This window comes from Enhydra lutris, unplaced genomic scaffold (assembly GCF_002288905.1).
Source record: "Enhydra lutris kenyoni isolate GAN:26980312 unplaced genomic scaffold, ASM228890v2 scaffoldscaffold42, whole genome shotgun sequence".
Taxonomy (NCBI): Eukaryota; Metazoa; Chordata; class Mammalia; order Carnivora; family Mustelidae; genus Enhydra; species Enhydra lutris.
In genome coordinates, this window is record NW_019154126.1 from 7,369,876 (window position 1) to 7,395,551 (window position 25,676).

Consider the following 25,676-nt stretch of genomic DNA (forward strand, 5'->3'; position numbering starts at 1 on the left):
AAGTTCCCTGTACTATATCTGTGTCCATATAGAAAATGTTCCTAAAAGGAGCAATTAAAATACTATTTTTTTATATTTAGTCCAACATAATTAATGTTTATGATAGCATATGTGTTTAGTTTCATTTTCTTGATCACTTTTGTAAGGTATGAACTAGTTCTTCAGGAATGAAGTTCTCATTTATAATAATACACCTATAGAACTAAAGGATTTTACTTAAGAAGATTTGACTTTTTCAGCTGACGGCCTAGAACCAAGTCTGTATGATTAATTCTGTTTTAGAGGACATTCTAGATAAGCTCTAGATAAGACATCAATAAAAAAATCAAATTAACTCCAGTTTTCTTCCAAGCTAGTGTTCAATTTATCATTTTCTACAGTAATGCCTCTGTGTTGAAGAAGTTTCTTAGTCTTCACATTCTTTTTCTTTTTCTTCTTTTTTTCTTTTTTTCTCATTCTTTTTCTTTGTGTTTGTTTTTAACTATACTTCTTTTTCTTTTTCTTTTTTTCTCATTCTTTTTCTTTGTGTTTGTATTTAACTATACTTCCACTACTCACTTGGGTTGTCCTTTACAAATACTCTCCTCCTGAATCTACTCACTTTCTTTCCTCTCATAATCATTCTGTGATACTTACAAATACATTGTTAAAATTCCCATTCTTCCCCCAGACAAAACATATACAAGCATAAGTAAAAACAGAAGATAATATATAATTAGCTGCTAAAATGCCTGACACATTATTAGTACAAACTATTTTATCTGGGGAAGAATAAGGGTCCACTAAAAGTTGAAGTGGCAGGGAAAGCCACTTGAAAGAACTGGTATTATATGCAAACTTGGAGGGTGAATAAGATTTATACAAACAAGAAGAAAGGGAAAATAGCAGTTTGGTAGGATGAAAAGAATGCAGGATTTGGATTAAAGTTTATCCAGATAAGTTTATGGACAATTGAACAGACCTGCTTGGTTGGATCACAGTATTTTGGTGACAGGTACCTACTGAGAGAAAATGTTTGATCAGCTCCCTTGGGCTCAGGTTATAATAGAAAATTCAGAAGTCAAGCAGAGTAATCAGTTTTTATCTTAAACGCAAGGATTACTCTCCACTGATTGATAAAATAAAAGATGTTTTGAGAAATCAAACAAAGTTATATGTAAAAATGCTACTTCAAAGTTTCTTTGTTGTCAAGACACCTCACTTTGAATTAAGTTCCCTACCTCAACTTTCTGTTCCCTACCTCAAACTATCTCTACCTCCATCTCCTTCATTCTTATCTGAGAAAGAAGTGTCTTTTCTTTTTTTGAAAACTAATTCCTCTATCTTTTTAATCTCTTACCTTTCCACAGTCAGAGGGATTTTGCTTCATAAATAGCCTAGTTCGCGTAGACAGTCAATCTCTCAGTATTTTATGGCACCTTCATTAAGCAAATAAACAGAACCCTTTCTTCGATTCTGTTGTGTTTCAAGAGATCTCATTCATTCCCCTGTTCATGCTGACCATCATCCTAATTCTGGCCTTTCTTACTTCTCTCCTAGAAGACAATTGATGTCATTTCCTGCTGCCTAATTCATCTTTGAAAAGAGGTTTCTTTAACTTGATTTTCCTTCACACAAGTCTTCAGAAGTTCACTGCTGCCTTTTAAAATAGAGTGGTCCTCGATGTTTCTATTCTGTCCTTCTCCTGATCATTTTAAGATTTAGTCAAACTGCACAATTCACTTTTCCTCAAGCTTGTGGTTTGTCCTTCCTGCATGTTCATGGTGAGCCCTCAGCTTGCCTCTTTCAACCTGTCTATTGGAATCAAGTATTCAAGGGTGATTTCTTGCACAAAGCCTTTTCTGAGATCAGACAAGATTGGGCATGTTTAGGGTGGCATGGCTGTAGACACAAAGCCTTTTCTGATCTCCCAAACAAGTCACATTTCTTGACAGGTCTTTAACTTTCATAGCACTTTGTGATCCACTTTTCAAGTTTATTTTACTCTGCATATTGATGGATGCATGGATTATTTTCAGTTAGAGGTTACTATGAATAAAGCTGCCCTGAAAGTTTATGTCCAAATCTGTGTGGACCTCTTTTTGTTCTCTTGGTGAAATAACTAGTAATGAATTTGTTGGGTCATATGGTAAACAAGGGAATGTTGACCTTTTAAGGAAATTACCAAACTGTTTTCCAAAGTGTTATTCTCTTTAGCCATATAGGAGAATGCCAATTACTACACATCCTTGCTAACATTTAAAATATTAGATGTAGTGCTATCTCACAGCAGGTTTGATTTGCATTTTCCCTAAAGACTAATAAGATTGGCTATCTTTGCATATGCTATTGTTATTTCTCTATCTTCTTTGCAAAGAGTCTATTAAAATCTTTTGCTCATTTAAAAAAAATCAGGTTGTGGGACGCCTGGGTGGCTCAGTTGGTTAAGCAGCTGCCTTCGGCTCAGGTCATGATCCCAGCGTCCTGGGATCGAGTCCCGCATCGGGCTCCTTGCTCGACAGGGAGCCTGCTTCTCCCTCTGCCTCTGCCTGCCACTCTGTCTGCCTGTGCTTGCTCTCTCTCTCTCTCTGACAAATAAATAAAAAAAATCTTTTAAAAAAAAATCAGGTTGTTGTATTATTGAGTTGTAAAGAATCTTTATATCTTCTGTATACGTGTTCCTTGTCAGATCCATGTATTGAGAAAATCACCTTTTAAATGTTGTCTTTGGAATTACAGAAGTTTTATGTTTCAATGATGTTCTGTCTTTTCCTTTATAATCAATGCTTTTTTATTATTGGTTCTAAGAAACCTGGCCTTCCCCAAGGTCACAGTGATTCTGTTTTCTATTTTATACTTTTTTAATAAAAGTTTTATACTTTTAGTTTTATATTTAGGTCTGTGATCCATATCAAATTAATACTTGGTGTATGGTGTGAGGTAAGGGTCAAGGTTTATTTTTTTTTTCATGTGGATATCCAGTTATTTCAGCTCTATTTATTGAAAAGACATACCAAGTCATCTTTGTTGAAAATCAACTGACCATATATATATATATATATATGGTCCTGGACTCTATTCTCTCTTATTGATTTGTCTATCCTTATGCTTACCACACTGTCTTGTACACTGTAGTTTTTTACACAGTCTTGAAAACAAGTATGTGTCTCGACTTTGTTCTTCTTAAACATTTCTGTATAAATTTTAGAGATACCTGTCAAATTAAAACAATATATATTCTGCTGGCATTTGGGGAGAACTGACATTTTAACCATATCATCTTCCAATTCATCTTCCAATTCCAATGGCTTCCAATGGATAGCCATTAATTTAAGTCTGATTTCTCTTGATGGTAATTTATGGTTTTCAGTGTACAGGTCTTACACTTTTTGTTAAATTTATCCTTATATATTTCATGTTTTTGGATGCTGATGAGCATTCTATGGTTTTATTTTAAATTTCACTCTCCAGTTTTCTTTTCTGTAGAAAACAATTTGTGTTCCAGTAGCTTTTTAACGGAGTCCTTGGGCTTCTCTAATTATTATAGTGTTGTCATTTGCAAATAGTTTTATTTCTTCCATTCCAAATTAAATGTCTTTAAAAATAGTCGTTCATAGTTTTCATCAAATTTAAACATTTTCAGCCATTATTTCTTCCCCAGGCACATCTTAGCCTACCCTCCCCCCGCCCCCAATTGGGATGTCTTTCTCAAAATTATCTGTTTCCCAAGCAGGCCAGTAGTGCCTCCTGGATCAGGAGCCCAGAGCCCAGATCACAATGGAGGGATGAGTCCTTTCTTCTGGTTGGTGACCTCTCCCACGTGACTCCATACCCTCTGGAGCTACTGGACTCCGACTGTGTGGTATTTTGGTGGTCGCCCCCTGCACAGGGCCAGGCTTAGTTTCCAGGAGCACAGCCTAACAAACACATAGCTTCCACAGGCCGAAGCAGAATTTCTTTTCTAAGAGGGGCACCTGGGTGGCTCCTCTGCCTTCGGCTCAGGTCGTGATCCCAGGGTCCTGGGATCGAGCCCCGCATCGGGCTCTCTGCTCAACAGGGAGCCTGCTTCTCCCTCTCTCTCTGCCTGCCTCTCTGACTACTTGTGATCTCTCTCTGTCAAATAAATAGAATAAAAAAAAAAAAAAGAATTTCTTTTCTAAGGATCGGCAGAGATCTGAGTCACCAGAATGGTGCTAATACGCTAATTTGGGGGTACTCAAACTGCTTCAGACCCTTAAGGCATTTATTTGGGTGATTTAAGTGTGGGTGATTATATGGGTGATTTTTAAGTGTGAGACTTGCATCTCACGACAACCAATGACATAGGTTTATAAATTATTTCCAATGAGGAAACTGAGGCAATAGATAAGTTTAGGTGCCCAAGTTCACAAGCTAGTCTTAACTGTGGCGGATCCAGGAGTTTGGGGTTTGAATTTCAGTAATCTGACTCCCGATCCTGTCTTCCCAGCTGTGTGCTTTAAGGGGAAAGAGGAGAGAGCTGTTAAGAGAAAGCATGGGTATTTGAAGGAAGATACAAAAGGAAAGGGGTAGAGTGGAGAACAGTGGGATCCTGCGGAGGAAAGGGTTCTTGTCAGCCCTTATTTGTAGCTTGCCTATATCTGCTCAAACTTTTGTCCTTCGGTATCTTGTCTTGTCCTCTTTTCTCCAGCTTCCCTCTAGCATCCAGACACTACGCTGCACTGCAGTCAGTGATGCCTTTAGAACACTGGCTCCGGGGGAATCCACGCAAGTGAGGCTGTTCTACCGTAGTCGTCCTGTAACGCCCCGCTGGCCGGTAAAAGTGAAACAGACTGAAGCGGGCGACTCTTCCCCAAAGGTCTTAACGCGTTCTTAGCGGGAAGATCCCACTACCGGTCCTCACTTACACAAATTACCTTCCCAACGGCTGGGCGGGGCGGGACCACTCCAAGTCCAGGTGTGTTTCGTCCGTCCCGACTAAATGCACCAGCCTGGGGCAGGTCGCCAGCGCCCGAGACGTCCCAGCTAGAGGTCCCCCCAGCTAGGGACCCAGCTAGAGACGCGGACAGCTTTCCGTGGGAGCGGAAACCACGCAACCGCCTCGAGACTGCACCCGGGCCGGCTCCCAGGCCGGGCAGCCGAGTCCCCGCGCCGCGCGCGCTCCCGAGGGCCGGGGGCGGGGCGGCCGGGGCGGCGGCCGGGGGCGCCCGCTCCTCCCCCTGCGGGCTGCAGCGCTGGCGGCGCCGAGCCCCCTGCGCGCGGCACATGGGGCGCCTGACAGAGGCGGCGGCAGCGGGCGGCGGCGCTTCAGCGGCGCGCTCGGCGGGGCCCCCTCCCACTCCCCTTCCCCTGTCTTCCACCTCCCCGGGGTGCACGGCCACCATGGCGTCCAGCGAGGAGGACGGCACCAACGGCGGCGCCTCGGAGCCGGGCGAGGAGAAGGAGGCCACTGGCAAGAGGAGGCGCCTCGGCTTGTTGGCCACTGTCTGGCTCACCTTCTACAACATCGCCATGACCGCGGGGTACGTGCGCGGAGAGGGGCCCTCTCCTCCCTCCGCCCCCCTCCCCGCGGTGCTGCCCCCCGACATTCAGCGCTCGGGGCGCCGGCGGGGCTGGGGGCGCTCGGGGCTGCGGGGAGGGCGGCGAGCGGGTAAGGCGCTCCGGGTGCGGGCAGCGCGGGGCGGCGGGGTGAGCGCGGGGCGGCGGGGTGGGCGCGGCGCGGGGAGGGGGCGCGGGCTACGGCCGTGGGGGAGGGGCGCGGGCGCCGCCGCGGCCGCGGGTGTTAAATGGAGCGGAGTGGAGCGGGGCCGACGAGCGGGGCGAGCGGCGCGGGCGGGGAGCGGGGGGGTGCCGGGGCCCTGCTCGCCGGGCATTGCCTAATACGGTGCACGGCGTGGCGCGGCGGCTCGGGGCGCGGGCCGGAGGTTAAGTATAGACCTGGGCAGGAATGCGGGGCCGACCCGCGGGGGAGGTGGCTTCGGCCGGGCCGCCCCGGGCGCCGCTGCCTGCCGCTGCTGTTGAAGAAACGCCTAGTGCCGCGGCCCCGGAGCCGGAGCTGTCCGGCCGTGGCCCCCACGGTGCACTTCCTCGTGCTGCAGATCGCCGGGCAGAGTTTTCGGAACTGTTAATGTCACCACGAGTTTTGGCTTTTGATTTTTTTTTTCTTGAGCCCCAGAGCTTCTTACTTGGGACGGTATTTTACAAACCCTGCTGTATCAGAGCATGGCACTCGTGTCCAGCATCTTTACGGCCCCATGCTTCGTGACTGATATCCCGTACTTTTATTTCTGACTTTGAGTATGACTTAGAAAATAAGGTTACACAGTGACTATCGCTCTTCAGAGAGCTGTCAAAATGAATTGTGTGTCGACGGCTTTTCAAGACCAGTTGGGAAATTGCTCTTCTGTTTCTAAATTGCATTGTCATTTTGAAAAGCTACTTTCTCATTATCACATGAGGTATTATTAATCTATATAAATGTAGGGGATCTTTTAATATCTTAAACTTACTCCAGGACTTATAGAAAAGAATAAATGGTTTGACCCAGTACTGAGTACTTATTGTGTGTTTAGTGTAATCCTGAATACCAAATACAGTTCGCAAAAAATACATTTATTGAGGATTTGCTATGTGTCAGGTAATGTGTTGATTACTTTAGATGTACTATTTCATTTTTGGTTCTTTTCCCTCCTGGGAGGGGTACATGATGTCACATTTGAGGGATTAGGAAACTGAGGCACAAAGAGGTTAAGTAATTTGCTCAAGATCATTCAACCAGCAGGTGTCAGCCTTGGATTTCAGCCTAGACAGTCTGACTCCAGAGACGTGCTGCTGCTTTTTACGCTTTACTGAATTTTATAATCTCGAAGAAGAAAAGTAATATATTTGGAACAACTGGAGAACAATCAAGTACCCACCATGGGCTGCTGTCTTTAGCCACAGTGAAAACTGAAAGAATTTTCTCTCCTGTGATAGTCTTACCCAGTTTTTGGAACATTTTTGGAATACCTGCTGTTTGTTAACTGGTTTGCTGTCCCTTTGCTTTCCACTCCACTCTCCCTTTTGAAAACCAGGTTAACCTTTTAAAAGTGAAAATCAATGCATAACTCTAGTTTAAAGCCTTCGGTGACTCCCTATTACCTCCACTGTAATCTAAGGGATTTAGGCTGTTGGTCATTCAAGGGCCTTTGTAATAAACTCCCTGATTCTCCTTACACATCTATTGTGTTTGAAATCAACTGTAACTCATAATGCAGGCAAGGCACCATGCATTTTTATTTTCACGGCTCTCTCCGTTCTTGCTCAGGCCTTTCACTCTTTGTGTAATATCCTTCTTGTTCCTCATATGACTTCTAAATCAAGCCATCTTCTTTGAAGCTTTCTAGTTCTTCTGCCCCATCTGGAGCAGAATTTGTGTTCTCACACTTTGTATTCTCACACTTCATTCCTATCTTTCCTACCTGCCCAGCAAATTACCGGGTATCTGAAACTCCCTGCCTATATTGGGAAGGTCTCTTGTCATTTTCACCTGTTTAAAAGCAGAGGTGACCAAAATGGAGTAATCCATGTAACTCTTTGGAGGCCTTTAGAGGCTTTAAGATTTGAAAAAGATGGGACACCTGGGTGGCTCAGTGGGTTAAGCCGCTGCCTTTGGCTCAGGTCATGATCCCAGGGTCCTGGGATCTAGTCCCGCATTGAGCTCCTTGCTCCACAGGGAGCCTGCCTCTCTCTCCGCCTCTGCCTGCTTGTGTGCTTTCTCTCTTTCTCTTTCTGACAAATAAATAAATAAATAAATAAAATCTTTAAAAAAAGATTTGAAGAAGGAATAGGATTGAAATATGTGGACAGTAGATATTTCGAGTGAATTCGAGTGAATATTTCGAGTAAATTCTAACAATAGGCATGAGATGCAAGAAAAACCGGTATATTCTCTTGATCTAATTGGAGGGTGGTGTTGGAGAACAGATGTCAGTAAGGTTGTAGTGTGGAAAGTGGTAGGTGAACCAAGGTATGCATTAATTAGTATGGATAGCGGAGGGTTAGCTGAGGTTCTTTTTGTCCATTTAACTTATTGTTTTTCTCTTTTAGCAGAACTTTGAATTATATTAAGCTTTTGTAATAGTTTTGAAAACAATAAAATAATAGATAAGTATTTACATAGATATAAAAAAAGAACTTGCCTAATTTTATAAGCTTAGCATGACATTTTGTTTTTTATCTTTTATGTGAATATCTTCATTCAGATAGCATATATCCCCATTATGCTATTATTCCTCTGGCCTGCTTTATTTTTGTCATTGCACTTATTGCCTTATAACTGTACAATGTATTTTACTAATTCATATTGTTGCTTATTGTCTGTCATGTCCCTCATTCGAGTGTAAGATCCTAAATGCATCTTATAGAGGATTGCAGCTAGGGTATCTGCTCTATTATATATTCTATTTTCACCTAATAATCTACCAAATATTTCTGTATAGTTTTCATAAATATATTCTTTCATGGCTACATAAGAGTGTATAGACTTAATGTACAATTATGGATTAACTCATTCCCCTAATAACATTTTGCTTTTATTTGTTTCTGTTGAATAGTTACTTAAGATGAATTCCCAGGAGTAGGATTACACCTTTAAAAGATGTGAAGATTTTTGTGGTACTTGTTCATAATAGGTATGTGACCAGAGAAGTAGTTCTCCCTCCATGTCTCTCTCTCTCTCTCGTGGTGGTGTTGTTGCTGTCGTTTCTTTTCAGGACTTTTGAACCCGTAGGTGTCAAATGCATGGTCTTATGTCTTATAAGATAAATATTCTAGGCTCCATCCTTGAAGAAGTGTAACCAGGGACATTTATATATTGCAATAAAAGACAGAGTGAGTGCGTGCTTGACAGAGGTGATGGGTCAGACAGGTAGGGGGAATCAGAGAAAGCTCCGTGGTGATCATAGCATTTCAACAGAGCTTTGAAGGATGAGTAGGATTTGATAGGCAGGGATGAGAAAACAGTGTGAGTTAGGGTACAGAGATAAGGCATTCCTAGACATGTTGTCGAGGCAGTAGCAAGTGGGCCTGAAGTGTAGTGGGGAGATGACGCTGGAGGAGGAGCATGGACCACTCTGCACAGGGCCTTAAGTGCCTTGCTAACATGTTTGCATTTTAATCTGTATAGAGTACAGTAAGGCCTTGTTAAAGTCTATGCTTCACCCCTTTTTTGCTGAGTAGCCTCAGATAAGTTACTGAAACACTCTGACCCCGAGTTTTCTTGTCTGTAAATTGGAACAACACAGCTGCTTTGCTAGATTATTACAAAGAATAAAAAGATCATGGATATGAAGTGATCAGCAAGGTGACTGACACCAAGAGATAAGCTATTGAAGATATTTTCAGAGTATACATTGTGTGAGTTATTAGAACACCAAACCCAAGGGGCTGGCATATCCATTTCCCAGCCTGTGAAGGAACAGACGTATATTTTTCCCTGAGGAGGATAGATCCCGTGTATGGATCTTGTTTATCCAACTTGCTTATCCGTTCATCTGTTGGGGGACATTTTGGTTCTTCCAGTTTGGAGCTATGACAAAGCTATGAGTATTCAGGTACAAGTCTTTGGACTTGGACTTCATTTTTCCGAGGTGAATGTCTGTGAGTGGAATGGCTGGGTCATACGGTAATTGCATTCTTGATTTCTTTTTTTTTTTTTAAAGATTTTATTTATTTATTTGACAGAGAGAGATCACAAGTAGGTAGATAGGCAGGCAGAGAGAGAGAGAGAGAGAGAGAGAGAGAGGAGGAAGCAGGCTCCCTGCCAAGCAGAGAGCCCGATGCGGAACTCGATCCCAGGACCCTGAGATCATGACCTGAGCTGAAGTCAGAGGCTCAACCCACTTATCCATCCAGGTGCCCTGCATTCTTGATTTCTTAAGAAACTATCCATACTTTTCCAGAATGATTGTACCATTTTATCCCTGTGGGCAATGAATGAGAGCAGCTGTACATTGTCACCAACACTTGGTATGGTCAGTGCTTGTAGTTTTAGATGTTCTAATAGGTGTGTTATGTTATCTCATTGTGATTTTATTTTGCATCTCTCCAGTGACTAACGACACTGAACATCTTTCCATGCATTTATTTACCAATTGTGTATCTTTTTTGGTATAGAATCTGTTCAAATCGTTCACCTTTTTTTTTTTTTTAAATGAGGTTGTTTGATTTTTCTTTTACTGAGTTCTGAGAGTTTTTTTTTAAATATAGTATGCATATAGGTCTCTACCAGATGTGTGATTTGTAAATATTTTCTCCTAGTTGTGGCTTGGTTTTAGTTTCATCACAGTGTCTCTCAAAGAGAAGGTCTTACTCTTCATGAAGTCCAATTTATCTGTTTTTTTCTTTCATGAACCTTTCAGCTTAACTCCACTGGCACAAGTGTCTATGTGCAGTACATTGAAACACATATTGGCTGCTAACAAAGTTTCAGTTTAGTCTAGGAAAGGAAGTTTGGGGGTGTCAATGAACAGTGTATGAAGGTATGGATGGTATGAATGTGAGAGGCCATCTCTGGGCGAGCCTCCACATGGTTACTTTATCGGACATGTCAAGAAGAAATGGTAACCTTAGAATATCACCATTATTCAGTAACTGCTGAAATAATGGCTCTGGGCAATGATCAGCAGTAAGCTAACATTGCAAACAAAAGGGACGATTAGAAATTACGTGCTCTTCAGGGAAGCACACAACATAACTTAGGAATTAGCTTCAAATGTGAATCTACCTGATCAAGGGTGTGGAACTGTCAACTTCCCAGGAAATATGGGGGACAGAAGAATATAATAAGTGACATGTGGGTAACTTTGCAGGACAAACCACTCAGTGTCATCAACAGAGAAATTTCACAAAAAAGAGAGGGAAAGAGAGATGAATGGATAGAGGGAGGGAGGGGAAACCTATAGATTAAGAGTTATGAAAGACATAGCAACTAGTTACAACATAAAAACTTTATTTCAATCATGATTTCTAAAAATTATGAGACAATTGAGAAAATTTTTATCCTGACTATGTTTTGTGATCTACTATTTTTTACCTGGGATGGTGGTATTATGATAAGGTCTATTAAAAGCAATCCTCTTATTAGGAATCAAACTATAGAATGTATGAGATTTCCTTCAAGATAATGAGGGGAGGGGATGGTGAGGAAAGCACTGACTTTGGAAGCTATAGGATTGTCCATAAGATGATAATGCTTGAAGCTGGGCAGTGTGCTCTGGAGGTTCCTTATGCCATTCTCTGTATCATTGTGTCTGTACGAAGTTGTTCATAATTCATATCTAAAAAGAAGTATTGGAACAAAACCAGAAGATACAAATGTAGATAACCAAGTTCTTTATGGAGCTGGTTGTCTCCAAGAAACCTCAGGGGGAAAAGAAGCCCCCAAAACAGCCAGAGGAAAGAACTCCTCCTTCCATAAGATTTTTCAGAGTCATCATGGCATAATGCCATGGCAAGCAGACCCTGTGTTTAGTGAGTTATGGCTCATACCTCCTGGTACAGCACTGCATTGTTTTCTCTACTCACTAATTTAATAGTTCCTTGAGACAAGAACTAAGTCTTATTTATTTCTAATTTCCCAACACTCCCTGGCTTAGCAATAAATGTTGAACATGGAGATGAATGAATAAAGAAATGAATTAAGCTAACAAGTAAACAATCTCTGACATATAAAGCACATGTTTATATATTTTCCAAAGAGAGTACTTTCTCAAGGACTGAGCATATCTCTCTGGGTTCATATTTGGGTAATCAGTTGCTCTGGCCTATTTTTTAAAAACAGTTGCAGAAGCTCTACTTGCTTTTGCATTTTTAAAAAAAGGATAATTACTAAACCAATGAATGTAGAAAGTGCAAAGTTAGTTAAATGTAGGGCCCCTATGGAAAGACTTTGTCATCCCGTTGCGATGGTGGACTTAGGCAGTGAACACTCATTAGTTCAGATTAGCTCCTGGCCACAGTGACTGAAAAACAGATGAGAAGTTAAGATAGATGGCTCTGCGGTCCTTTCTAACACTACCGGGAGTGTTAATTTCTTTTATTTTTGAACAAGTTAGTAATTGGTAGGATCTTTCACTATGCTAGGTGGTACAACACTGCCACCTATGGGACAACAGTAAAATTTGTTACCACGTTCTAATACGTGGATTTTTATATCTTGCTATTTAAAAATATAGAAAAGTTGCCATCAAAATGAATCCTTTGATGAATTCTTTGGTAGGGTAATAATTAGCTCTCACAGTGATCTTTTTTAAAAGTCTGGTTTGGATTTTTCTTAAAAAAGACAAGTGTATGAAAATGTTGATTTAATTATCTTAATATGCTTTTTTTTTTTTATCGTTAGTATGGAGACCTAAAATTGAAGACAGTAAAATCGTAACATTTTAAGGAAGACATCTAAAATGTCACCCAGATTAGCCCACTACAGAATTCAGTGTTGGCCCGTATATGGGATGAAGCCATTGTTTGGCCCACATATGAGATGAAGCTGTCAGTTGAATCCAGTAAAGCCAGGGTATTGTGGAGCAAGAATAGCATGGGGGGTTGGGAGATGTCACAGAGTTTATTTCTACCTGGACTGTTGACTTTAAGACTTAGGATAAATCTTGATGTCTCTGCACGGTGACTTTCTCATCTACAACAGTGGCCCTCAGACCTTTTTGATAGCACACTACTATTGGTTAAAATATTTGAGCACAATTCTCTTGATAACTTTGAAGATTTACTTGTGATTCAAATATAGCGAATAGTGTGATTAACTAATATCCCAAGGCACACCTACATGCCTAGAGCCAAACCAGTACAGCATCGTGGTTCAAGAACATAGACTCTGAGCTCATTGGTGGGTTTACATCTCAGCTGTCTGGCTCTGTGACCTCTTCTGCCTGTTTTCTCAGCAGTGAAATAGGATAATAGCCATCCCTACCTCAGAGGGAATTTGTGAGCATGAAATATTAATATGCTAAATGTGCATTTGGAACATTGAAAGCGTTCTGAAAGTACACGCATTATTATCACTGTTGTTGGTATCATTAACATTTCCATTTTTGGAAGGTCTTGCTGACAATTTCAGATTTTACCTGACTTCTTACCACCCCTCATAGGAACGTCCTTGCTTTTCCCCTCAGTGTGTGCTGAGGAGGAGTGGAAGTGCCCAGAAGAGAAGCTCTAGCCTCCGTCTTCTCTTGACCTTGTTGACCATGTTCATCATATTTCATCTGTAGTTCATTTGTGGGAAAACTCTAAACTGTCCATTTTATGAGGGTTCTTTAATTAAAAAGTTAAAACTGTTTAATGGTGTTATCATTCATAAATCCATGTAACTAGATGTTTTGAAGCCCACTGAATTAAAAAAGCCTCGAGTAGCTACTCGTTTCCATGGGTGTGTTACTAAGGATTTTAAGAAGTTACAGATGGCATAACTTTTTGAAACTTGAAAGTGCTCTTGTAATTGTGAAGGAAACTAGAAAAAAAATGAACTCTCATTAGTGTCTCTGGCAGATTGAGTGTAGGATGAGAAAGCCGGTCTCCACAGACATAGCTTGCGTGTGAAATGCTGGTCTTCACAGCACAGAACCTCTCTGTTGTGTAGAAGTAGAAGTTGAAAAGGAAAGGCATATGCATTTTGTCCTTTTTGTAAAGCAAACTCTTTGAAAGCAGGCCCATATCTGACCTTCTATATGTATGCCCTTCTGTGGCACAATGGTTATTATTGTTTAGTGCAAATTCTAAAGAAAAGAATTATTATGAAATATTTTTACTTACACTCACATGTAAATATATACCATATATTTGTCTAAGTACATACTTACACACTCACAGCTTTTTACCTTAAGAAATATTTGTATAATTATGAAATACTTTCTAATAACCTCATTTGGGGTACATCATTTCTTCAGTCAGTCTGCTGAAACCAAACATGGAATGGACATCGTTTGACATTTGAATCTAGTTGATCTCCAATATGTTCTCTTTATCCCCTTGAAGAGTCAATGTAAAAACAATGCCATTTCTTCCTGTGGGTTTTGTTAAATAGAATAATGAACCGAGAACATAATAAAACAACATATGATTATATAAATTATGCCATTTCTTTTTAGGAAGATCATTGGTATTCATTTTCATAGAACTTTATAAAATACCTTTCTTTCTTTTAGGTGGTTGGTTTTAGCTATTGCCATGGTACGTTTCTATATGGAAAAAGGAACACACAAAGGTTTATATAAAAGTATTCAGAAGATACTTAAATTTTTCCAGACATTTGCCTTGCTTGAGGTAAGTTTTCAGTGATGCTATTTTCCTATTTTTGTAATATTTATTTGGAAAAATTTGCTGAACAAAATCAGTCTTATTTTGCCAATGACATCCACCTATAGATTTGTAGAAAACCGGTGTTCACAGGGGTTTATTTTATGTTGCATGTTATTGACTTGTGATTTTTTCTTTATTTGCTTACAGATAGTCCACTGTTTAATTGGTAAGTTTCTGATTTAATTTTTATTGTCGGTGTGAATTGCCTTTAGGGCAATGGTTGACTTATTTTTCTCTTTAAGGAATTGTACCTACTTCTGTGATTGTGGCTGGGGTCCAAGTGAGTTCAAGAATCTTCATGGTGTGGCTCATTACTCACAGTATAAAACCAGTAAGTGACACTAACATGTTCTCTTCACAAGCCTGCAGGAAAGTTTTTTTTATTAATAGGAATCTAAGATACTAACATCGCTATATTGCAGGGAGCAGAACCACTAGACAAAAAAAGGGCTGGGTTTGGATCTAAGTGTGATTGTACATTGACTTAGTGCGTTAGTAGAATGACCTTGAAACACAAGCAAACTAAATATTTATATCCATAATCTATTCTCCTCTGATGTTTCCCGGTTTTTAAAGTGAATACTCATATTCTGTCAAATAGTTAACTGAAAATTTTCTATTGATGTGTATTCTCTTTGATTATGTATTGAAGTTGCCACAATAAACAGTGTATTTTTCCTCATTAACCATGGAGTGTTGTAGCAACAGGCATAAAAAGCAAATACAGTTCTGTAGATCTGAGCAAATGGAAAGATTAAATGAAAAGTTGGAAGGGCTGGGGAATGTAGGGAAATTAGCATATTATTTATTGAGGCATGACAGGAGACAGACCTGAATCTAATTAATGGCTTAAACCCTTCTAGACAAACAAACACCATGCTCACTATGTCAAGACACTGGGCCTTTTAAACCCGTGACAGAAACATTTCCCAGATGGGCCCTTCTGACCTTCTGATAGCCTCCGGCATCTCCTATCTACTTGAGGACAGATCTCTGGCCTCCTTTCCATTCCTGAGATGCCTTTCTTGTCCCTCGTCTGCTTGAAATGATACCTTAACTCCCTTCCCTTGTCTGTGAGACATACTGGCCTCTGTCCACGCAGGGACAGATCACTGCTCTTCCGCTCTCCCACCACTCTGCACGGTAGCCTCTCCGGACCACTGTCTTTCACTCAACTCTCTCAGTGCACCTGGCCCCTCACGGCTGACCGCTGTGCCCCGAGCTGTGAGTGCGTGCCACGCGGACAGCCAGACTTTGTGTTCAGATTGCCACGTAGTTTAAAAGCAGGAAGTCCCCATAAACAGAATAAAAGAAAGTCTGTTCCAGACAGTGAGCAAATATAAGAGCTGGGCCGGGACTGCAAAAAGTCTGAAGACTGAGGAAGAAGAAAGACAAGACAGGGTGGCCGGCATCCACTGTGGCAAGAAGTGAGAGAGGATCTAATGGGTTGCTAGCCCCCAAGAGAAAAAAGACCCATCTGCTCTTTTTTTAATCCTCGAAAGGATCTCTGTATTAGTATTACTATTTCTATTTAGTTTTTTCCAACAATAGTTTCCCACTGGTACCTTTCTACCCCTCTTTAACTAACTCAGCCAACATTTATGGAGTGCCTTCTGTACACTTGACACTGTGCTTGTGTCTGGCTTTACAAGAGTGGATAGGGCCATTTCACCTCTTTGCGTACTGGTTGTTGGGAAGTGGGCGCTGGTCATACAGACGTTGACTCCTTCAGCAAATACTGATCGCACAACTGTTCTAGCCTGAGGCTGTGCTAGGGATCTGGCAGTTAATGATACGAATATGGTCGCTTCCCTGTGGATCCTGTAAGTGGGAGCAGCAGTAAACAAGTAGTTACATAAGTACAGTTGACTTTGAACAACCTGTGTTTGAACTGCATGTATTCATTCATACTCAGAATTTTTTCTTTTTATAATTTTTTTCTGATAATTAGAATACTATAAGTGTATTTTCTCTTATGTAAAAAAAGAGATTTTACGAAAATCTCTTACGATTTTCTCTTTCTCTTACAAAATGTTTTGTAAATGACATTTTCTTTTCTCTAGCTTGCTTTATTATAAGAATGCCATATATAATACATAGAACACACAAGATATGTGTTATTCAGCTGTTTATAGGTTATCGATAAGGCTTCTGGTCAACAGTAGACTATTAGTTGTTAAGTTTTGGGGAGTCAAAACTTAAAACTTAAATGCAGGCTTTTTGGCTATGCAGCAGGGATTGGTGCCCCAACCCCCACATTGTTCACGGTCAACTGTAATTGTTTCATTATGTTAGTGTTAGTGCTTTGAAATAAGAGACGAATACATATTACAATGTACCTGGGGACTTAGCCTGACTGAGGGAGAGAAGGAGTGTGTAAGGAGAGCACTGATAGATACCCAAGAGTCAGGCAGATAGACTTTCATACAAACGGGCAGGTGTTATAGTACAGATATGATCAAGGAAAGTGAGCAAATTACAGCTCAGGACGAAAGGAGGAGTTTGGGGAAAGTTGTCTAGAGGGCGTAATGCTTTAGCTGGGTCTTAAAGGGTGAGAAAGGATTTTCCATGGGAACTAAAAAGGGAGTAAGTAGCATTATAATTGGAGGGAATGGCATGTGTTAAGACATAAACGTTCAGAGCATGTTAGGGAAATAATAGTAGTTGGTGTCACCAGGGAGAGCTGGTAGTGGGAGGCTGAGAGATTACAGATGAAGTTGGGAGATTCCAGAGCTCAGATTGTAGAGAACCTTGACTGTGATCCTCTTGTCCTGTTAAGGAATGGGGAGCCAAAGAAGCTTTTAAATCTCAGGATCACTGCTTCCAAATGTGTTTTGGTTTTGCGTTGAAGAGAAGACTTCCATCCATGAGGAGAGTAAGAGTGGAGAGGCTATTTAGGAAGCTGTTGGAGTAGTCTGGATGGAGAAGATGGTGAGGCTCCGAATGCAAATGGTGGTCATAGGACAAAAGAGGAGTGGACAGATGCAGTAGCTAGTACTGCAGTAGGCTGGGTACCATCAGACGACTGTAGAAAGTCGGACTGTCTAATGGTTCCCATGCTGGTTTTGAGGGGGTGATGTTGTCACAGGATGGTTGAGTTAGCAGCCAGAGCGAAGGCTAAGAAAGAGAAAGCAGTAGAAATTTGACCATTCCTGTGCCTAGGACATATTTGTGTGTTTTCATGAATTATGTAGTGGTGACTCTTTTTCTGTCTTGCCTCTGTCTACCCCTGACATTCAAAGACCACAGTAAAAAATGAGTATATCTTCATGGAGAAAAATGTTCAAGGTTAAACCACACTGTGGATTTCTCTGTGATTCTGCAGATCCAGAATGAGGAGAGCGTGGTGCTTTTTCTGGTCGCGTGGACTGTGACAGAGATCACTCGCTATTCCTTCTACACGTTCAGTCTTCTCGACCACTTGCCATACTTCATTAAATGGGCCAGGTGGCGTTGTCTTGCAGTTTAGTTCTCACTAGTGCATGTGTGTTTTGTGTGCTGAGCTAACACTAGGGAAGGAAGATTTGTGTCTTAGCCCATGATGCCAGGATGCTGTTTTCTTGGCTACTAGCAGTATTGTAACCAATTCTAAAGGCTTAATTTAATGATCAGAGAAAAATCATATTAATATATATTTTGAGTAGAATTAGTGCCAGACAAGTTGTGTCAATATCCTCACATAACCTGAATTTGGTCACTCATTTTTCTTTGAAAGCAAAACGTACATTTTTTTTGAATTATATTAGTTAAACTTAAACTCTGTGCCAAAAATAGGGCATTTTTTTGCATGATTTAAATTATTTTGATAATTAAACAATAAATATAATTATCAATATCAATATATATCAATATATCAATATCAATATATATCAATATATATCAATTATCAATATAATTATTGATAAAAATATAATTAATGATAAAATAATTAAATTATTTTGATAATTAGTATCTACAATCCTTTTTCATAACTCATATATTATACTTGTTGAAATATAATGGACTATAGAATATATTAAAAGATCCAAAATGAAGGGGAAAAAGACCTTTTGAACTGCTTATAATCCTCCTCCTTGAAGATAATCACTGTTAATTATATTTATACTCGGACTTTTTTTTATATGCTTTTGCTCCTTTTTAGACATTTGTGGCTTATCATTTTGTTTATTGAACTGCTTCAGAATTATAATTTGAGCTTAAACCTATTGGCTCTCATAAGGAGGCTGCGCTCCCATTTCTATGTTAGGTTGGTTTTATTCTTATCGTAACCGAGCATTTTTTCACTTTGAGTAATTGGGCCTTTCACACGGTTGGCAGTTTGCTGTGTTGCTGGACTAATCCTAGAATGAATCTCAGTGCACCTTGAATCTTGCATGATGACCTCAGTCTTCTGGACCTCCAGCACCTTTGAAAATACTAACTCCTGCAACAGTCTCTTCACTTGCTGCACTTGTAGAACTTATTTGAGAAAGATAATAGTCTTTAATGTTTCGTCTGTCTGCCTTTCGGAATGCACCATGCATGTATTGACTTTCTGGAGAAGTTGAAAACATGCTTAAATTTGCTGTTTAGAAATCCTTTGTCAATTGAACTAATGTTAAACCAAGTACTCTAAGACCTTTCAACTTTGAAATGCACCTGTTAGCATAACACATGTCAGTTAATCATAATCACGAGTAATATTTCATGTCAAAAATCTTAAAAGACTCCAACCATCTATATATATTTGTCAGCCTTATTAAAAAACTTAAAATAACATATGTATTTATGTTCAAATGTTGAGGTTGTCATTCTCAAATAAAACTTCACAGTAAGAATGGGTTCTTATTTATACATAGCTGGCCTACTGTGATGATTTGAATATACTTCCATTCTACTTATGTGTAAGAAGTGTTCCTAGAAAAGCCCACTGAACAGGCACTTGTATGTTGTTATGTTTTATGTTAATTTCCATTTTAATTTCAAAAATGCATCCCCTTCAAAAAATTTTTAGGTAACAATTAGGAACCTTTAACGAATTCTTTTTCTGAATAGGTAGTTAAATTTCTCATGCTGCCATCAAAACTTACAGAGTGGGTGACATGCAGTCTTTCTAAAGTACAAAGCCAGTAAATTATATCATTTGCTATCATTGCATTAAATATAATCAGTGGCTGAAGGTTTCAAACTAGTTTAGTCTAGGAGTGATATGCTTTTTTCTGTTTAAGAACAATGCTTCCAGAAAAATCACTGGAGAGTCACGTAAAGTTTAAAAACTCCATAAATAAGTTTGAATGTTTTACTTGAAAAGGGATATAAAATGTTCAGTTATATGATTTTTAAATTGAGTTAGGAAATTAAGATTGGAAAAGAGTGATTTAAATAATATACGAATAACTATACTACTGGTAGTAAGAAAGCAGATGATCTACCCACGGCAAGGAGGAGATAAACAGGTACAGTAAAAGGATCATTGGTCTTTCCATTCGCCACTGAATCTATTTTGGCAAATGATTCTGTTCCCACACCATGTCTTACCCGTGTATATCCTTGACATACAGGAATAAGGTGATTTTTAAGTTGTTTCCAAGTTTCTGCCGTACTGATAAATTTAACATTTCTTTACAAATATCTTAATGCCAACAAAATGATGAAATAAAATACGGATTAATTGATTTCTGTCTTTTTCTACCAACAATTTAACCTTTATTTTGGTAACTGCCTTTGAGAAAAATGATTTTCTTCAGTGGAGAAATGTTGTTACCTTGGATCCTTGAAGTTGTTCTTGCTGGAGGCCCACAGAGACTCATAGAGCCTTGCCCTCACATAGGCATGAGTAATGGCTGGCCTACTGTGCATTAGAGACCTTGCCACAGCCCAAATGAACAAACTGTGATTTTGGATTTTGAATAGAACTTTCTTAGCTATCTTAAGCAAACTGTTCCTTTAATGTGGGAATTTTGGAAACAGTTTCTCTTACCTGTTCTGTTAAGGGAACAGTTTTAGATAATATATTCATTAGTAGTTCCTGATACTTTAGTATTATTTATATATTAGATATACCAAATATATGAATATGTATAAATATATATTTAGTAGTATTATGTCAGTCTGAAATAGTAATTAACTGTCTTTTAATTAGTAACCACAAAGGGATTTCCAAATGCTTCCAAAAACCACTTTGGTAATTTCGAGATTTAGATATAAAATTAGGATCATAACTGTTTTTTTTTTTTTTTAAGATTTTATTTATTTATTTGACAGAGACAGTGAGAGAGCACAAGCAGGCAGAGCAGCAGAAGGAGAGGGAGAAACAGGCTTCCTGCTGAGCAGCGAGCCTGATGCGGGGTTGGATCCCAGGAGCCTGGGATCATGATCTGAGCCAAAGGCAGTTGCTTAACCAACTGAGCCACCCAGACATAACTGGTCTTTTAAAGCACAGCACTTGATCAATAAATGACTAGCTGAAGGGGGAGAAAAAAAAAAAAAAAAAAAAAAACAACATTCAAAAACAAAACAAAACAAAAAAACAACATTTAGTTTTGATTCCAGGTGTCAAAGAAGTTACCCTTACAGTGCCTTATAATACTTATAGGTGCTTTATAATGTATTATTATTTTTTTTTTCCGTGTGGATTGATATTTTTTTTTAATTTTTTAATTTTTTTTAAATTTTATTTTTTATAAACATATAATATCTTTTTATCCCCAGGGGTACAGGTCTGTGAATCGCCAGGTTTACCCACTTCACAGCACTCACCATAGCACATACCCTCCCCAATGTCCATAATCCCACCCCCCCCCACCCCCCCCCCCCCATTAACCCTCAGTTTGTTTTGTGAGATTAAGAGTCACTTATGGTTTGTCTCCCTCCCAATCCCATCTTGTTTCATTTACTCTTCTCCTACCCCCTTAACCCCCCATGTTGCATCTCCTCTCCCTCATATCAGGGAGATCATATGATAGTTGTCTTTCTCCGATTTATAATGTATTATTTACAACACTTATGTCCTTTACAATATAAAACTATATACATATACCATTATTTCAGTACTGTAAAGTAAGTTGAATTCTTATTTTATTAAGATTTTGCCATCTAAAATGGAAACTGCTATGAGAAGAAAGGAGGATAATTAAAATGATAAACAAATGATTAAGGTGCCTGGGTGGTTCAGTTCATTAAGCAGCTGCCTTTGGCTCAGGTCATGATTTCCAGGGCTCTGGGATCAAGCCCTGCATTGGGCTCCCTGCTCAGCAGAGAGCCTGCTTCTTCTTCTCCCTTGGCCTACTGCTCTGCCTACTTGTACTCTCCATCTTTGTGTCAAATAAGTAAAACCTTTAAAAACAAAAACAAACAAATGATTAAAATAGAAAAAAATTAACCTGTGAGGGGCACCGTAAATATGTGTATTTTTAAGTTTAAAGACAGTAGTAGCAAAAGAACGATAATGTCAAATCCAGTCATTATTTTAGAAAAATAATTCTCTGGGATCTTTCTCCAGGTACAATTTTTTTATCATCTTATATCCCGTTGGAGTTGTTGGTGAACTTCTTACAATATATGCTGCCTTACCGTACGTGAAGAAGACAGGAATGTTTTCAATAAGACTTCCGAATAAATACAATGTCTCTTTTGACTACTACTATTTCCTTCTTATAACCATGGCCTCGTATATACCACGTAAGTATATGGTCATTAGTACTTTGATTTAGCATAAGCAGTGAGTATTTTTGTAAAGTATGATCGCTAGTTTAATCAGCAAGGAGATGTGATGGCTTACAAATCCTCTGTTCAACCCTTCAAAAAGGTAAGTAAATCAATACAGAGATGATTGCTTTCTCAGAATCATTTAAAGAGAAGCTGAATTACCTTTTTTTTTTTTTTTAAAGAAAAGATAGAGCACACATCAGTGAATTGTTGGCCAGCATTTAGAAACATTTGTCTGAATATAAACATATAGTCCCAGAAAATGTCAGGTCATTTCTGTCTAATCCTTGAGCATACACTTGGAGAAGTTATTTAGTCTTCTTTATGTTGCTCTATATGCTAGAACATAAGGAAGCTGCTTTTCTTAAGACATTTTGAACTACTCAGCCTCTTCACTAACTTCTCATCATCTTTCAGTAGTTGCCCTGAATTGGTGAAGCTCTACTCGCTTCACTTAAATGCCAATAGTGGTTGGTTTTTAGGTCAAATTTTTGATAGTCACTAGCAGGGAACAGGAACGTTTGTGAGGGGTATGGATGAAGTTGGGTTGTGTGGGCTTAGATACCCACATATGTCCATGAGATGCCCTCATGGTACAGGACAGCGGATGGACCTGAGAGAAGGGGGCCAGGCAGTTTTCCTTGCGCCAGAACATTCTGGCACAGCGTCCCAGGTCATTATGAAAATATCTTTATCAGGATACTTAACTTCTAACTTTGCTAAAGAATCCCCAGCATTACAGGCATACCCCAGAGATACTGCAGGTTCAGTTCCGACTACTAAAGCTAACATTGCAATAAAGTGAGTCCAACGATGGTTTTTTTTTCCAGTGCATATTCAAGTTATGTTTACATTATACTGTAGTCTCTTAAGTTTGTAATAGCATCACTGTGCACACCTTAATTAAAAAACACTTTATTGCTAATAAATGCTCGCCATCATCAGAGCTTTCAGCGAGTCAGTACCACTCAGCATGACGAGTACAATAATAATAATGAAAAAGGTTGCAATATCCTGAGAATGTAACCCAAAATGTAACACAGAGACACGAAGTGAGCACCTGCTGTTGGAAAAACGGGGTCAGGAAACTTGTTCTAGGCAGGGTGACCACAAACCTTAAATTTGTAAAGATCGCCATCAAAAGAGGCGAGCCTGGAAACCCGGGAGGCCTGCAGAGTGCAGGATACTGGGTGCCGGGTGCGACCTACTGTGTGCGGCCTCTGCGCATGCGCTCTCAGCCTGAGCTCTGGCAGCGTGGGGGGACAGGAGGCTGCGGGGACAGATGCTGTTCTTGCCCTCAGACTGCCCACGTGGGGGAGGTTTCTAGTATAAATAATTGTCAACAGCATCCTCCTTTGTTTTCTTTTTTCCATCAGTGTTTCCACAACTGTATTTTCATATGTTACGCCAAAGAAGAAAGGTGCTTCATGGAGAGGTGATTGTAGAAAAGGATGACTAAACCATGCCCCCGAACAAGGTGCTTTTTCCAGAATAACCAGGATTACTTGAGTCCAAGTTTTAATAACAAGAATAAACAACTTTATGAAATACTACAGATTGTATGATTTCTTCGACTATAACGTGAGATGTGGTATTTGCCAATATTTGTCTTCACATTTTCTGTAAGAACTATGCAATATTTATTACCAACTCCTGGGTAGGTGACGATCCTTAGGAAAATAATTGGGTGTATTACCTGGGGGGGAAAACCTTTTAAAAAAATTTTTCACTAATTTTTTGTTTTTGCAGCATATGCGCCAAGGTTTATAAATCAATATTTACAAATTAGTTTAATGATTTAACATTATGATACTTGCTGGTGGTATTTATGTGATATTTATAAATGAAAGTAAATGCAGAATTATAATAACATGTTAATAATGTATTGGTATTTCCTGAATCCAAGATCTGTTTCTTACAAGTTATAAGGCAGTTGATTAATAGTTATTTTGGGAAGCATGGACATAATTTGTTTTGATAGGACTTTTGATAGAGATAAAGCAAGTGTATAACAAGAATATTCAAGTAGATATCACAATTGGAAAATCTTTGGATAAATGTTTAGGCTGTTAAAATTACATGTACTGCTAAGCAAAGTTATTTTTATTTGCATTAACCTTCAAGGACAACCTTTTCAACTATAAGGATCTTAAGGGATTAGAAAGAATAAGTGTATACTTTGTCTCACTTGTGAAAAAAGAATAACATTGGGTCTGATTATAATGTTATAGTCAGAACTCTGGCTGAGAAAGATTTCTCTATACCTGGAATCATCTAGTAAAAATCATGTTTTGATAATCCCTTGTGGGACTGAGGTATTGAAAAGTTTGGCATATGACATAAAAGACTCATTTTATTCTGAATTGCATTGAATTTCAAGTAAGAAGTCTTATAATAAACCTCTTGTCCATGTGTTTAGCAGACAGTAGATAGACCGTGTATTTAGTAGATAGTAGATAGATAGACTGATACTTTAATACTGCTTTCAATTCCTAAGGAAGCCTTTAAATTTTTTCCCCTTACATTAAGGTATGCTGCTTTACTGACCCAGTTTAGAGAGAATATTAGATGTATAACTTTAAAAGAAAAGGGTTTTTTTTGTTTGTTTGTTTATGGTTTTGTTTTGTTTTGCCTATTGCAGATATGGAGGTGGAATTTTGGCTTTCAATGTTCTGTACTGTTCGTGCTTGCAATCATCATGTAACATTACACTTTTCCAAACTGTTTTTGTGGTACCACCTTCTCAATTTTCTTCATATGAAGATTTGCAGTTCAGAATCGTTTTTGCAAACTTTCGTTTTAGGTAACATGATTTTCAAAAGGTGCTATTTCCTTTATTACATTTTTTTTTTTTTAAAGATTTTATTTATTTATTTGACACAGAGAGAGATCAGAAGTAGGCATAGGCAGGCAGAGAGAGAGGAGGAAGCAGGCTCCCTGCCGAGCAGAGAGCCCGATGCGGGGCTCGATCCCAGGACCCGGGATCATGACCTGAGCCGAAGGCAGAGGCTTTAACCCACTGAGCCATCCAGGTGCCCCCTCCTTTATTACATTTTAACATATCTCTGCAGCTGAATGTTTTAACGAGCACTGTGTGTTCTATGTATGAGGTTACTAATTCTCCAAATGCAAATGTTCATTCTGTCTTTACTCTGCTTGATCTGTTTTTATCTTGAATTTTTATATGGAAGAAATTTCTGGGGAGTTTTTCCCTTTGGTGCCATAGCCTAAGAAGTTCCCATACATCTTGATCCTGTCAGATGCCTGTCTTATGAAAAGTATTTTAAATGCTGTTCCTAAAACTTGTGTTAATTCAACCTGTACTCCCTTCAAGCAGCTATAATAACACTTTTTTTTGTTTAGTTGTGGCATATCCCGAAGTAGGAATTGTGATTAACTTTAATAAAAATGAAAATGTGTCAAACTATTATTTAGTGACCTTTGTTAGCATGGTATCCCTAAACTTTAGAGTTAGTCTGTCTTTAGTATCTTCAATATTCAACTAATTCTAAACTGTCCCTTGGATAGAAAGTAAAGTGTTTAAATCAGAGTTTGATTTGAAAGAGAAAGTATTCGAAATTCCTTTGCACGTGTTTCCTGCACCTGCATCTTTTGGAATTCTCCTGAAGTCTTCCCAACTTTCCTTTTCCATTAAGCAAACCAGGACGTGAATCAAACAGAAC

General features: G+C 39.3%; 1 protein-coding gene across 1 annotated transcript; it reads left to right on the forward strand.

The window, feature by feature from the left end:
• Window positions 1–5,223: 5,223 nt before the first annotated feature.
• Window positions 5,224–23,543, forward strand: LOC111155584 (3-hydroxyacyl-CoA dehydratase 1). The gene is made up of 7 exons (XM_022515832.1): window positions 5,224–5,480; window positions 14,154–14,271; window positions 14,455–14,473; window positions 14,550–14,638; window positions 17,633–17,754; window positions 21,788–21,966; window positions 23,370–23,543. Exons 1-7 carry the CDS (start codon window positions 5,224–5,226, stop codon window positions 23,450–23,452), a joined length of 867 nt encoding a protein of 288 aa, XP_022371540.1. The 3' UTR covers window positions 23,453–23,543.
• The last annotated feature ends 2,133 nt before the right edge of the window (window positions 23,544–25,676 follow it).

What these genes read in the sequence shown, in the direction of transcription:
- LOC111155584 (XM_022515832.1), top strand. Translation starts at nt 5,224, where the DNA reads ATGGGGCGCCTGACAGAGGCGGCGGCAGCGGGCGGCGGCGCTTCAGCG. An exon ending in TTACTCACAGTATAAAACCA is followed by an intron (nt 14,639 to 17,632) that starts GTAAGTGACACT and finishes GTGATTCTGCAG; the next exon opens with ATCCAGAATGAGGAGAGCGT. An exon ending in CATGGCCTCGTATATACCAC is followed by an intron (nt 21,967 to 23,369) that starts GTAAGTATATGG and finishes TTTTTCCATCAG; the next exon opens with TGTTTCCACAACTGTATTTT.